Source organism: Camelus dromedarius, chromosome 5 (assembly GCF_036321535.1).
Source record: "Camelus dromedarius isolate mCamDro1 chromosome 5, mCamDro1.pat, whole genome shotgun sequence".
Lineage (NCBI taxonomy): Eukaryota > Metazoa > Chordata > Mammalia > Artiodactyla > Camelidae > Camelus > Camelus dromedarius.
This window is the reverse complement of record NC_087440.1, coordinates 22537289-22552751: the sequence shown is the minus strand read 5'-3', so window position 1 is coordinate 22552751 and position 15463 is coordinate 22537289. Positions and strand designations below refer to the sequence as shown.

Below are 15463 nucleotides of genomic sequence, written 5' to 3'. Positions count from 1 at the left end.
TTAACTTTGGGAGGGGGTGGGTGTAGCTCAGTTGTAGAGTGCGTGCTTAGCATACATGAGGTCCTGGGTTCAATCTCCAGTACTTTCACTATATATATATATATATATATATATATATATATATATATATATGATTAAAAGTTAGCTCTGGGAAGTTATATCAAATTTGTTTTTGGTAAATGGGAGTTTCACCTTCTTACAGACCCATCACTCAAGTGGTCAGCTCTGAAACAATTAGGAAACCATAGTTACAATGCATTGGACTCCCTTCTGCGGAACACTGTCTCTGTTGAGTAGTTAAGTGAGAAAGTAGCCAGAGATCCAGGGCCTTCTCTCCACACCCTCTCCTGGTTTCCAGCCCGGGCCAAACACCTTTCAGTCCTACAATTCCTTTTCAGTTCCTCTAAAGCAACTCCCCACCTTCTCGTACCAAGATTTCTCTTTCTGAGGTAGAAATTGGGAGGTAGGAAAAAGGCAAAGCTAGAATCTTGCCTAAATTACAGAAACACTATTTTCTGGCACAGGAACATTCTCTAACCATCCTATTCAGCTGCTCTTTGGGAGAGTATTTTGGGACTTTATTGCTTTTTTTCTTAAATTGTTGTTACTGAAGAAGAATAATTTTATCATGCAGGGAGAAGAAAAGATATTAGGCTGTTTGTTTTTTTTTTTTTTCTTGTTAAACCTATCCATCCACTGGAAAGCCATCAGGTGGCCCTGTAGGAAGAGTGAGTTCTGACACCTGAACCCCAGGCAGAACCCCTTGCAAGCTCAGTCCAGGGCCCGATGATTGTCAGTGTCTGGCTTCCTCAAAGTGTCTGGGGAACACAAAAGGTCACTCTCTATGTCAAAGGTGTCCTACTAATAAAAAGCAGTAGGAAAAAAACTAACACCATTAGTCAATGGTGAGAGAAAAGGGAAAATATATCTGGAAATTACAACAAAAAATTCATACAATTAAGCAAGTATATGGAATTACCTGGTTGGTTCCCATCCTTTTGGACAAGTCAGATACTTGATTTAGTAATGAGAAAATGTTCTATGAAGAGCTCATCATTCAGTATTTGGAACCTATTACCCAGAAAGAATCTCCTTTGGAGCCATGATCTTAGAATCCTAGCCTCAGAGTTAGCCTCAGACGGCACATGTTAAAAAACAGAAGTGTGGCAAAGGTTACCAGCTCTCCTGTGTTGACATGTGTTTTCTTTACCTCCTCACTGCCTGGGAGCATCTCTTTGGAAAAATCAGGTCAATAGTACCACAAACATGGCTATTGTGGTGAGAAGAGTTTTATATGGATAATACAAACTGAACAAGAACACCAGAAACAAGGAAGGAAGCACAGGCTCAGCCAGGAAAGCTGCCGCAAGGAGTAAGCATGGAGCTACTCAGGAGTGGTTTCAAATTCCAACACCATATTTACAAGTGTAATTTGGAACCTGGCCCTTTTTCAGTGCAGGAGGAAGTCAGGGGAGAAAGCATGCATGAAAAAAAATACATATACACATAGAAACACCCACATTTTCACACTTCTTTCATCCATCTTCCCCACAAGGAACACATCAGATGAAGGAAAACCCAGCCTCTTTTCCTAAAGTCACTATATTTATTATGGGCTTGTCAGAGAAGCCCCAGATGGAGCTTGGATTCAAGGAAGCAGACTTCAACCTCTTTGGCCCCAGGCACCCTTGACAATTTATCAAGGGAACGCTTGGGACACAGGTGGGAACATCCAGAAGAGGCAAAAAAAACCACGGCTCACTTAACTTACACATTATACACAAGGGCATCTGTTTCTCCAAATACTTTCACACTTGGTCCTTCACTGGATTCTTGGCAGACTTCTCACCTGCAGCGACAGAGCTCAGGCGAGCTGTGAGACAGAGAGGAAGGCGGTATTTTGATCCAGCACACACTGGATCGGTCACTTTACCCAAGACAGTCACACGTGCCAGCCCCCAGCAAGTTCTCGGGGGCCCGTGGCTGCTTGCTTGGCGGAGTGGAAGGCTGGGCTTTTTTCCCTCCCTAGATTTCTCCCTGATGCTCTTGCTGCCGAGATCTCAGCTGTTCCCTCTGGACTCAAGACAGCTGCTCGGCGTGTGCGTGTGTAATTTATTGTTCCGCTGCTGCTGGCTCGTCCCCGGCCGCTGGCTTCTCAACCTGTGACTCTGGAGGAATCAGATACTGGACCTCCTCTGTACTGATGGCTACTTTATCTGGCTGAAGCCACCTCTTGAAATGTTCCAAGGTGCTAGAAAAGAGAAGGAGAAAAGGGTGGCTGCATCAGACCTCACTGATTAATTACTTAATGATTATCTCAGTTACTCAAAGACTGCCTTCCCGCCTACTACTATTTCTTCCTCCAGTTGTTTTTCACTGCTAATGTAGGGAGCGTAGATACTCCTCTGACAGCTGTGCATCCTGGCAGCTCCATGGCATAATTTACCCCCTAGTGGGCACTTGGGTGATAAGCAGCACCAGGCCCCCTTCAAATGCAGTCTGTGAAGGCTTGATGAGAACAGCTGAAGAGTTAATGCCTCAGTCCCATCCTTTTTTCCTCAAAACTGAAGAGAAGAGAAATTGTCAAGGGGAGGAAACATTCGAATAAATACCAAATTATTAGTGAGGCAGAAACCTAAGCATCTTGAAATCTCTTATACCGGAAGCAGTCTCAGGCTCAATTACACTTCAGCACCTGGTTGCACTAAGCATGGTTTTTTGTGTACTTTTGTTTGTTTAGTTCATTCTATAGCAAGTCCCCAAGATGGAAACATCTTGAGTCACAATGTCCCTGACAAGGGAATGGCCGCTAGCCCAGAGGGCTCTTTTTTTTCCAGCTTGGATCTGTGAGGAAGGGGGAGTATCCCCTCCCACCTTCCTTAAGTACCCAGAATCCTCTGCTCTAAAGCTGTTAGACATTCTTGGTAAAATACAAGATGACTAGAAATAATGTAAACCTCATTCTATGCTCTTCAATAGCAAGAAGTTGTAAGCCAAGAAATGAAGCCATAACCAGCAGGTTTTAGACCCCTGAAATGAGGGCATCGTGTTTCGGACAGTAGGATTTCTCAGTCCACTACTCCCTTGCCCAGCGCATAGCATGAGGAGGGTCATCTGTCTGGCCTTCGCATACGTGACGAACCAACAATCGCACTACAAAATGGCCTCTGTTTAAAACATTAACTTTGAAGTTTGAAAACAACTACATATATTTACTGTTTCCTGGTGCTTGTTCTGAACATCGACAGAAAGCAGCATTCCTACAGATGTAAGCTCGGGGCAACAAGTGCCCACAGCTCAGGGACTAAGGTGCGACATGGGCCTTTAACCTTCGTCTATCATACTTCATAAAATTGTTTCAATTATTTCTGTAGAGAAGGGAAAACCACACTATTTTAGTACTGATAAATACACAAAAACATGAACTTGAGCCTGTGTGCCAATCCGATTTCAGAGAAAAAGAATTTCTACTTGAGAATTATGCAGGAGGAAGTTTTGTCTTTTCTTCTCAGAACTGGAGAGGAAGGAAATATTCAAGAGGAGACAATATAATTATTGGTGCCTCAGGAATCTGTTTCTGTGTTTGGAGCAGTTTAAGGCTCAGTTGGGTTGAGACTTTTCAGACAGAAAAGAGCAAAATTTACATTATTCTTTGAACCCTCAGAGGGTAGCTGACTTGACCTTAGATATAACCCTGACTTCTAAAGGATCTGGGGACAGGCTATTGCGGCATTTGAGATAATGTAAGTGAAAATACTTTGCAAATAAAAAATAAAATGAAGTTTTATTCACATTCTATGCTCAAAATCAATGTTAATGATACGGTGCAAATTCAAGCTAGGTCATATTCTCCCCCTAAGACCATGGGTTAAAATTCGGGTTTTTATTCTCCTCACCGATTTGCATTTTGAATAATTTCTTACTGAACTTTAAAATTCTGTTAGGAAGAATAATATTAAGAATAGCTAACACTTACATAGTACTTACCATGTGCCAGGCACGGTTCTAAGCACTCTATGCACAGTAACTCATTTAATCCTCATACCAACCTTATGAGGTAAGCGCTACTACTGCTGCTAATAGAACAGGAAGCGGAGGCACACACAGGTTACTTACCTAGGAACACACGACCAGTAAGAGGCAGAACTACTGACCCAGGTGTCACCCTGCTCTTTGCAGCAGAACACCCTCTCCTCCTTTTTCATCCAGCCCACCTGCAGATATTGGTCTTCTCGTACAAAACCAGAGCCCAGAGGGAGATCTCTCAACTCCCAAAGCACACTGTCACTTCTGCTCCTCCGGCTCTTGTCTTATGCTGCCTCGTTTTGTTAGGTATGTCTTCAGGTATATTTGTCATCTATCCCCAGCTAGTTCTGAAGACAAAAAAATGGGTCCCAACTTCTTTACATCTTCCCTTCACCCTAAGACATCAAGCACAGTGCCCTCACACAGCGGATGCTTAAGAAATTCATTCATTTAGTCTACACAAATTCGAATGTCTACAATACGAAAGAAATTCTGTAAGGCAGTGGAGGTGCCATAGGTGAGAAGACACAGCTCCAGCTCTTGATTGATTACTACTTTCTCAAGCGCACTGTGTACTCAAAAATGAAGACAATGGTTTATTCTCAACTCTGTTCAATCTGTGGTCAAGATGTACGTGCAATATTTGCTTTTTGGTAAAAATACCTTTCTCAAAAATCTGCTGCTGGACTAAGAGCTAACAAAGGATGATTTTAGCTCAAAAAAGCTGATGTTGGTATCAGCTTATATCTGGACTCAGATGTCACTCTCCCTGAATTCTTCAGAGGAAGAGAAATGCCTTCAGTGAAATGGACTATCACCTGGAACTGGACTGGGAATCAATTACCTCTCATCAGAATCAAGTCCATCCACAAAGAAGTCTGATGCTAACTTCTCCTGCAGGAACCGATCCCAGCATTCCTTTTTTGCTTGGGCCAGGGTTCGAAGCATGTCCTTGGAAGTCACTTCCTGATTTAAACCTTTGATTCTTCTCAGTTTCTTTTCTAAAGAGAGAAGTAGTTGAGCTTAAGAAGGAACGTGAGTATGAAACAAAACTAATCTAAAATGCAAAATGCCAACTTAAAAATTCTCTCACTGATGAGTACATGCACACTCCCAGAAAAAGTTCATTTTTTTTTAAGAAGGAAAGATAAAGGGAAATGTACATTTTTCTTTTTCCTTCACAATATCTTCATCCTGCATTGTATCAAATAAATGTTTAACCCCAGAAAAGGGAAAACCATAGGTCCCCCTAAATAAATTGATGGCACGTTTTCTTTGAAATCACAAAGCCCGGCAGGTATCTCTCTAAGGAAAGCTTGTTTTCCCTGTCTTGACATGTGTATACTACGCTCTTTTTTCAACTCTTGAAAATAGTCTCTCTGAAGAGTAAGTGGTTTTTCTTTTTGTTACAGTATCATAAAGTGGTTTCCAAACCTCAGGAGAAAGAATTAGAGAAAATGAAAAGAGATCTAATGATTCATTAGAGACTAAAACTGACTTGATGAGAACTCAATAATAAGAGACCTTTAAGATCTCTATGTATGATTAAATTCTTGATTAAAGAAAAGGAATCTCCCAACATTTTTTTAAGTTGTCCTACTTGTGGCCTGGATGTTGGAGCCTAATAAAAACAAACATCTCGTAATCCCTTTGAGAGTGGTCCATGTGGCTTCCTGATGATAGATGTTTAATTACCCTTCTTTGCATTTTAAGTATAATTGATGAACAGATATCCCCTTTTGAAAAATACAAGAAAGGGTATCACCATTGCCTTCTGCCTTAATTTAGTCTTGCTTTCAATTATAATAAGTAGCCAAATGGTGGCTTTTTGGAGGAGTTGGGTAGACATCAAGCCCAGAACCAATAGAAATTTTATGACTTGCAATCTTGTTTTTATTCCTAAACAAGCCACATCAGCTAGAACCCACTGATCAAAACAAACACCTTTGGCTGCTGCCAGTTACCAGCAAAAGTTCAAAAGTTCACCCATGTAAAAAACCTGCAGTTGATAAATGTTAAATATTTGAGGAGTTTGTTTATTTTTTCCTGGAGGATATGAAAAGGATTATGTATATCTCATGTTGAGTTGACTAAAAGTGTTAAATTGTTGCTCTTTGTGGATACTCTGATATAAGTTTATTTGGCATTAAAACCAATCTTTATATTGTCTGGCCTTGGTTGCCAAGGCAGAAGATACTCTTTTGGGCCAGGAAAGGTCTTCCCCTCTCTGAGTGTGCTGAGTCCTTGATCAGGTGTGACCAGGCAGAGACAGAGGCCCCTGCATACTCCAAACCCGCCTGCCATTGTCTCCCAGACTCTGCCATAGGCAACAGAAATGGCTCTTATTTTTCTCAGGGAAGGACACTTTAATCATCTTCTGAACACACTTTAGAAAAGATCAGTGGAATTTTAACTTTCTGAATCAGTCTTCGCCAATCAAAAACATCACCGAACCAATGAAGGTTTCTTATAACCCCTGGGCACAGAGTACCAACAAGCCAAAGGACCTGGGGCTTCAGCTTCCTCAGACTGTTGCTTCTTCTCCTTATCACTGTTACACAGATGTTCTGACAACCACAACGGAATTGTCAACCTCTTCACATGATGCCCTCACCTTTCTCATTATCCACCATTCCCCCTGTATTTTTCTCATATCTTTCCATCCAGTTCATTGTTAATAAAATTTCTTTTGTTTTTTCAGGATATTCATTAGCAATTATCTAAACTCTGACTCTTCTTTCTATCCTTCCTCAAAACGCTTCTTCTTCCTGAATTGCCTTTACTTCTTCAAATAATTACTCCCAGTTTGGTTTTGTGACACATAGATAGATCTCATGGATGTTTAATAATAAAGATACCACAATTCTGAAGACTGGCAATCATTGTCTAAGACTGATGTTTTTCTTTCCTGGGGCATGGGACAATCTGAATCTTTTTCTGGGTTTGCAGTCTCTTTAAATACTTACACTGAATACCACAGGACAGGACAGTGAAGATGTGTTCAGGAAATATTTAAAAAGTAAAATGGCTCACAAGAGGCAGAATGAATTTTGTGTCAATATACTCCCATTCCAATAATCAATCTATTAAATACAAGTTTCTCAAACTGTAGCATCATAAATACACATGTAGCTCTGGGGCCATCACCTTTTCTTTCAGGATGGCATAAGGTTTGACACTTTTGGGTTATGTGAATACATGGGCCACCAAGAGAAGGCAAGAAGGTTCTATAGTATGCCAATAAATAAAGCAGAATTTAGATGAAACAGTCAGAGGCAGGATATGACAAAAACTGTTTAAAGATATATACAAGGAAAAGGGGGCTCCTTTCCAACAACCAGACTGAAACACCCCCTAGAATTATATCTGACAGATTTATGTGATGAGGGCAAAAAGAAAATAAAATAAGAATAGAAAACTAGGCTGGATACAACAGAACTTCAACATGCTCCCTTAAAACCACCAGCTTCTGATTAAAAATGAAAACAATCTAACTTACCTAGAGAGGCTAAATACACTTCTGAATCCTGCAAGGGAGCCCAAGGCTTTTCAGCTGACTGTACAGCAAAGTCTGGGGCCTCCCTCTGGCCTGCGCCTGCAGGATAAGAATCCATAAAGGAGTCTGAGAAGGCATTGCTGGCACCATCCTCTTGGTCAGGTTGTGGCAGACAGGAACAAATTTCAGCCCAAAGGTCCGGGGCAGATCTTGTGGCTGTAGAGTCAATGCTCTCAAACATTTTCATTTGGAATCTGAGCTAGAAAAAAAAAGAAGTTAAAGTGAATAAGGAGTGGCTTAGGAAGGAAGGTAATAGCCTTTTAAGTTTCTCTTAACAAAATTTAAAATGTCTTCAATTACATTCCTATGTTATAGATAAAAAGATGAGAAAAGGGTAATTGGGTTCTTCTTCTGGGTCTGCACTTAGGTCATAATGAAATTTGTTTTTAAAAATAGAATTTCTATAAGCCAAGCACAAAAGGACAAATATTCAATGATTCAAAAAGAAAAGATATGAGGTCTACGCAGTCAAACACACTGAGACAGAAAACAGAATGGTGGTCACCAGGGGTTGGGGTAGGGGGAGGTAGGAAGATGGTCATGGGAGTTATTGTTTACTGCGTACATTAGAGTTTCCGTTTGGTGGTGATGATTGCACAATAATGTGAATGGCACTGAACAGTACATCTAAAAATGGTTAAAATGGTAAAATTTATATATGTTTAAACACACACACACACAGGGATTTCTAGGATATTTCCACAGGGGACAACCACCCTGCACTTTTCTCCAAAGGTCTCCAAAATGCAACCACTCTTTCTATTCTGTCTTCAATAGGGCACAAACTAAAGGTCTTGCACAATTCCATATACAGTCTACCAGGATAACAAAAGTGCTGCTTGGTGAGAACCATCTAACAGAGTAGTGTCATACGCAAAGGCCCATGTGCTCATTTCATGAAGAAGCTGGTCTATATGCCTCGTGTCCTTATTTTAATAGTCAGAGACACTGAAAGACAGACAGCTTCATTTTACAGATGAAAAAACTAAGGATCAGAAGGGTAACTTGTTAAAGGCACATTACTGATAGAAAGTGAATCCCTGATTGGAAACCGGACCTGTGCCACTCCAAAGGCCATGTTTTTACCCAAATACCACTCTGTCTGCTTCGGACTGCACTGAAAGTATCCGGAACAGAGCTAGGTGGGAAAGGCTACCCACAAAGTCTGGTGGCTTTCATAACTATCAAGTCTAACAGGATGGATTGACACCTTCTTTCAGAAGAGACTTTTGAGATTAAGAAGGCTTAGGAAAAGGTCTGAATAACTCCAGGAAGTAAAAGGGCCAGATATGTGACAGAGGCCCTAGATGAACTGATGCCAAGGGCCACAATGAAGCGCCACCCCAACCCTGAAGTCATCTGAACCCACACAAACCAAAACCTTGCTGGCACTAATGCCCCGGTCCCCCGGCTCCCCCTAGGAAGTCCAGACCAGCAAGGAGAACCCTGGTGTCCAGATCTCAGGCCTCAGTCACTGCGGCCTCAAGGACTGGCTAAGCGGGACGAGTCAGGCCCCGAGGCCCCTCTGTGATAACTTGGAATGCTGCCAGAGCCGAGGATACAAAACACGGGCACCCCTGCGCCTCTTCACCTACCGCAACCGACTGCCCAGCAGCCCGCAAACGCTCAGCTCAGTTCCGTCGCTGGCAGCCAGGAAGAAATAGGGGGCGGGAGTCCCCGAGTGACGGATCCCTGGAATCCTCCAACCACCGCCCAACTTGGCGATGTTCTGTGCATCGATTGGTCGAGTGGAGAGCACCTGGGTAAGGAAGTGAGAAGCCGAGAGCGAGGAAACGGTGGGCGGGACTGTTGTTGCCTGGAAACGGTGGAGCCACACGTCCTGGGCCCGGGTCTTCTCTGTGGCCAGTTTGATTCCACTTACATCAGTGCGTTCCAGCAGCGCGGACAGCGCTCTCAAACTGTTTCCTGGTCGGATCGGGAAGCCCAGTTTCCAAGACCTTGACTTTTCTTGGTTCCCCGAGCAAGTTAAACTCCTTGGCAGTTCTCTGGGCTGGTGTTTGTCCCCCAAAATGTCAGCCTTTCGATGTGCAAATTAAAGCACTTCTTTACTCTCAATTACTTTCTTTACTCTCAGGAGATGCATGTCCTATTCACCAAGTTTTGAAGCTTTCCCTTATTCATTTAGTCAATAGACATCAAGGCATTGTGTTAAGCGGGAATTCAAGACAGACAAGGCTTAGCATAGGTCCCAGCTTTACAGCTTAGGAAGGCGCGCCACGGAGACAGACAAGTTTACAAATAACAGCAAAGAGATTTGACAGAAGTGTGGCCAGAGTACATAAAGAAGAGAGTGGTCATGGGAAGTGTGTGTGTCAGAAACGCTTTTTTTTTTTTTTTTCCAAAGGAGATGACCTTTGATATCCTTCAGGAGTTACTAGTTCATCAATTCGCTGAGATGCAATCCTCCCAACCCCAAAGAAATATGTGAGGAAAGACATCAGCCAATCATCCGTAGAGATAACTCGGCTGAGGTTATAGTCTCTAGGTGTGTTCAAAGCCAGTCTTTTGGCTGTGGTGGTAATAGCTACCACCATGTGAAAGGGAACTACGAAGTTACTCTGTTACTCACACTATAACCATTCTTCGAATATGCAAACAGAAAAAAAAATGGAAAAGCAAGGTTAGAAGACAAAGGAGCAACTAATAGGCAAGATTTTTGAAGTGCTTATTCATGGGAAATAAATGAGGGTGGGCAGATCCGCAGAATCCTCCAACTGCCTCCCAACATGGTCATATGAATCTGGCAGCAACTGATTCATAGAAAGAGTGACAGTCATAAGTTCATGGTTGCTTCATTGAGCTGCTCCATGGTCTTTCAACTAACTTATGCCATTTTCTCTGATTTCCTGCCCACCAAAAAAACTTGATTTCAAATTTGGCCTCTTATATATCTTGATACCAGGATGAAGGTGCCTTTAACAGTAGGCACAAATGGAAGCTGATATAAAATTGAACACACTTTTTAACTTAAAGTTACAGTTGAAAATTAACATATTGGCACCCTTACTGATTCATTCATGTCCTCTGAGTTTAATTAGTGTGTGCGCTGAATAAATCCAAACCAGATCCTAGACTTGCAAAGCTGAAAACCATAAATCCTGGTGATCTCCCCCTCCCCAAGGACTCGCAATGGGAAGCCACAAAAGGGCAGTCAGCATCCCTCTACCTTAGACTGCTTTGACCAGTGTGATTAGTACAAATATGTTTATTTGTATCCTCAACAAGCCTAGGCCTTCGCTGAGATCAGGAACCATGTATTTGTTAACCTCTAGAACTAAGTGATGGTTAGCAAATGTTCAAAATTCATTTGGTGGCTGAATGTTTAAATTAGAACCCTAATGGTCAAGGACCACACTGAACTGGAGCTAGACCTTGTGATTCACTCAACTTTATTGAAATATAATTCCCACTCTATACAATTCTCTTTTTTGTTATGTGGCTGGTTCTCAGAGGCCTTGACTTCTCTTGACTTGGCTGTTTCTGAGCCTATTCGCCATCTCTCTTGTGAATTATATGAGGCACTAATATCCTTTAAATGATTAACCAGAGTTGATTTCAGTATTGTGCACTTGAGAACTCGGACAAATACATCTTCTGATTCACTTACAGTTTTAATCTCAAGACAGGAGCATATGGGAGGCAAATGGGAGATCTCTAGTCCTTCTTATGCTGTTAGGGAGAAGGACAAGTGTAAAAACATTGCTTCTGGGTGTGTGTGTGTGTGTGTTTGGTTACATATATAACAGCTTTATTGAGTTATAAGTCACAAACTATAATACTCACCCTTTGAAGTATGTAACACCGTCTTCTTAGTATATTCAGAGCTTAGCAATCCTCATTTTGTTTTGTTTTTCCAGACTCAAGAGACTTTGAGCATATCTATATGGAATCTACACTTTTAATCAGTTATTCTCACAGTCTCTCAATTCCCACCCGTTCAACTCAACTCTTTCAACTCGGCTCATTCAACTCCCTCCCTCATTCCTACTCTGCTCACAGCCCCCGCCTCGGCACTAAGCCTCACTGATTGGTTGGTGCCGAGTGACGTCCTCAGATCGCGACCTAGAAGCCGCGGCCGCACGGTCATGTGGCTGGGCGGTCGCTTATGGCTCCCGGTTCTTGGGCAAGTGTGCTCCAACCTCCGGCGCCTCACCTTTGCCAGGACTTTTGGTGGCCGTAGGCGCCCCATGGAGGGAACGCTCTCGACCGAAGCCGAGGCAGCGAGCGGGCTGAGAGCTCCGGCTCAGCAAAACGGAGATGCAGGTGGCGACGCGAGGGGTGAGCTGCCCACAGGGCGCCCGGAGCCGGCGGGCCCAGGAGTGGAGCCGGCCCTGGGGGACGCGAAGCAGACCTCAGGGAGCGGGGAGCAGGCCCCGACTGCAGCCCCTGGCCCAAGCAAGCGGAAGAAGCGGCGGGGCACACCTGGGGAGCGTGTCGTGCCGCCCCCGAAGAAGCGGCGGGCAGGAGTTAGCTTTGGCGATGAACACTTTGCCGAGACCAGCTACTACTTTGAGGGAGGCCTGCGCAAAGTGCGGCCCTATTACTTTGATTTCCGGACTTATTGCAAAGGCCGCTGGGTGGGCCATAGCTTGCTGCACGTATTCAGCACAGAGTTCCGAGCCCAGCCCCTGGCCTACTACGAGGCCGCAGTCCGGGCAGGGCGCCTGCACCTCAACGAGGAGCCGGTACAGGACCTCAGCATTGTGCTCAAGGTGGAGTCCTGATGGGGCCTGCCCAAAAGCGAGCAAGGAAAGTGGGGAGGGTTTTTCAGAGTTACTAGGGCATAAGTACTGGAGTAGAAAGGGAATAATTCTGAAGCGTTTTCATTTTCACTTGGAACACTTTTAGCTCCCCATCCCCGCAAATAGACCATATGTTTCAGAACTTAGCCCACTTATCCCCTCCATAAAGCTGGTTTCAGTGTTAACAAGGGACAGAAGTTAGAATTCTCATAGCTCCTTTGATGCACTCTCTTGTGGCACTGGCACTGATGACTTTCTGCCCTACATTTGTACATCTCTGTACAAGTAGTTCTAACAAATACTTTCATTTATATTTCATGACTGTGCTGGGCACAGAGTTAAGCATTTTATGTACTTTAACATTTAATTCTAATGACAACCTTGTGAAGTAGGTACTGCCACCTCATTTTACCTGTGAGGAAGCTGAGGAAACTAAGGTAAACCTCACACAGGTAAGGCAACAGTGCTATCTCCAAAGCCTGTGTTCTTATAACTTCTACTTACATTATTTATGGTAGAGCCTGATTTGATAGACTTGTGAAATGACAGGGCCAGAGACTAGAATTGTCTAGCCCAGTGCTTTGACCCTTCTTTAAAATCTCATCACAGCTAAAAGGTACCAGACACCTGTGCCAGCAACACCGGCTCACCATGATTATGAGGGGGTGCAAGGCAATTTCAGCATTTGAAGAATGAATGGTTTGAATCCCCTCTCCCATCCAAGTTTTGAAAAGCGCAGGTCTGGACTCACCCTCGTATTTTACGGATAAGGAAACTGAAGCCTAAAGAAATTAAGTGACTTGCCTGACAGCATGCAGTAAGCCTGGAGTCTAAATCTCTAGACTTGCAGCTTGCTGTCTTGTTCAAGGTCACAGTAAGTGATGATTTATGGAAGTTTCTTCCCTTCATTTTAGAAAAATTTACTTTTAAAATATAACTTTATTGTAGAGAAAATACAAATAAGAACAAAAAATCCATAATCCTACCACCCAGATACCAGCATTAACATTTGTGCATATATCCTAGTACTTTTTCAAAGTCCTGCTGTCTGCCTGTGTGTCTCTCTTTTTTATAAAATGAGAATGCACTATGCACACTGCTTTTTCTGCTTAAGGATGTACGATGAACATTCTTCCATATCAGTAAGGAAGAAGGGAGGAAGCTGTGTGTAAGGTTGACTGATTACAGGTTACTGGCTCCTGGGCTGACCAGTTGCCTGTGTCATTGGCAGGACAATGACTTCTTACGGAACACAGTGCACAGGCATGAGCCACCAGTTACAGCAGAACCTGTCCGCCTGCTAGCAGAGAACGAAGACCTGGTGGTTGTAGACAAGCCTTCTTCCATTCCTGTCCACCCCTGCGGCCGCTTCCGGCACAACACGGTCATCTTCATCCTGGGCAAGGAGCACCAACTCAAGGAACTACACCCATTGCATCGGCTTGACCGTCTCACCTCTGGGGTCCTCATGTTTGCCAAGACAGCAGCTGTCTCAGAGAGAATTCATGAGCAGGTTCGAGACCGGCAGGTAGGCCAAACTTTTGCCTCCTGCCACCACTTCCTGGGTTCACGAATGCTCTGTGTCTAAAGGGTGTCACTGAATTCTAGATCTGAAGCTAGCCTTCGTGTTTATCTGGTCAAGCCTCCTATTTTCAGGAAGGTCAACACCTACATTTCCAGGGACAGCTTATTATCTTTTATGCTTCAAAAGATCTTTAGAGATGCCTCTCTTGGTAGTTTGCTGTTTTGAAGTTTTAAAGTGCTGACAGGCTGAGCAAGGTTTTTAAGATTGTGAGGACAGCCTACTTGCTGGAAAGATTCTGGATGGAGTTGGAAGAGGCATGGGTAGAAGAGTTAAATGGTAGTGCTTATGGTCTTGAGACTTGTAATTCTGGATCTGATTGTAATATATTTATTGTTTACTGTATACGAGGCTCAGTTAGAGCACAGCTTACTTACAACCGCTGCGCTGAGGTAAATGCGTTTCTAATCTCCCGTTTTCTAGACAAGTTAATAGGATTTAAAGCTAAGTAATATACCTAGGATTGTGCAACTGTCAAATAACGAAGCTGGCGTTTGAATCCTCTTCTTTCTGACCCTAGTGTATTCGTCATCACTGCAGAGGGCTTGGGCTTCATGGGTTTAGGCTTTGTGCTGACTTTTTCCCTCTTCCCTCCTGTGTAGCTGGAGAAGGAGTATGTGTGCCGGGTGGAGGGGGAGTTCCCTGCCGAGGAAGTAACCTGCAAGGAACCCATCTTGGTGGTGTCTTACAAGGTAGGGGTGTGCCGTGTAGATTCTCGGGGCAAGCCTTGTGAGACAGTGTTCCAGAGACTGAGCTACAATGGCCACTCCAGTGTGGTACAGTGCCGGCCGCTCACAGGCCGCACCCATCAGATCCGAGTCCATCTCCAGTTCCTGGGCCACCCCATCCTCAATGACCCCATCTATAACTCAGTTGCCTGGGGCCCCTCCCGAGGCCGAGGAGGCCACATTCCCAAAACAGATGAGGAACTACTGCGGGACCTTGTGGCAGAGCACCAGGCCAAACAGAGCCTGGATGTGCTAGATCTCTGTGAGGGCGACCTGCCCACTGCACTCACAAACTCTACAGCTCCCTCCGAGGACTGCCTAGAAGAGTTGGCTGCATCTGCCCAGAAGATGGATGCAACAGTTGAGGCAGCCCCTCAGGATCTGGACACAGTTCCTTTGGCACCAGGGAAGGTAGCTGAAACCAACATTGCCAATCAAGAGACAGACCCACTCTGTGCAGAGTGCCGGCTGGTGCGACAAGACCCTTTGCCCCAGGACCTTGTGATGTTCCTGCATGCCCTGCGCTATAAAGGGCCTGGCTTTGAGTACTTTTCACCAATGCCTGCCTGGGCACAGGATGACTGGCAAGAAGACTGAGGGCTGTGGCCAGTGGAGGGATTACTTCTTGGATTGGAAGAGGAATGGGCCATGGAGTAGGAGCTGACCACATGGGCTGGTACTCAGGGTTTCTCAGGAATTGAGGTTGGCCTCGTAAAGGACCTGCTCATGCTTGCTACCTCCTCTCTTTCTCTCCCTCCAGCTGGAGTTGGGGATTTTTTGGTTTGTAAATAAATCTCTTTTTCTAACA

The 15463-nt window shown here is 44.0% G+C and overlaps 2 protein-coding genes across 3 annotated transcripts; one reads left to right on the top strand and one right to left on the bottom strand.

Moving 5' to 3' along the window:
- Positions 1-1586: 1586 nt before the first annotated feature.
- Positions 1587-9252, bottom strand: CCDC32 (coiled-coil domain containing 32). Of its 2 annotated transcripts, none has more exons than XM_010989319.3 (4): positions 9178-9252; positions 7526-7776; positions 4871-5027; positions 1587-2251 (listed from the first exon to the last, which is right to left on the bottom strand). In XM_010989319.3, the coding sequence occupies exons 2-4, from the start codon at positions 7767-7769 to the stop codon at positions 2113-2115; spliced, it is 540 nt and encodes a 179-aa protein (XP_010987621.1). In that variant the 5' UTR covers positions 7770-7776; positions 9178-9252; the 3' UTR covers positions 1587-2112. The 2 variants fall into 2 exon arrangements, with proteins under 2 accessions (XP_010987621.1, XP_010987620.1); XM_010989318.3 differs by having other exon boundaries at positions 7526-7781; positions 9178-9248.
- A 2422-nt stretch (positions 9253-11674) lies between these two features.
- On the top strand, positions 11675-15463 carry RPUSD2 (RNA pseudouridine synthase domain containing 2). Its single transcript, XM_010989317.3, has 3 exons — positions 11675-12315; positions 13577-13873; positions 14530-15463. The coding sequence occupies exons 1-3, from the start codon at positions 11689-11691 to the stop codon at positions 15250-15252; spliced, it is 1647 nt and encodes a 548-aa protein (XP_010987619.1). The 5' UTR covers positions 11675-11688; the 3' UTR covers positions 15253-15463.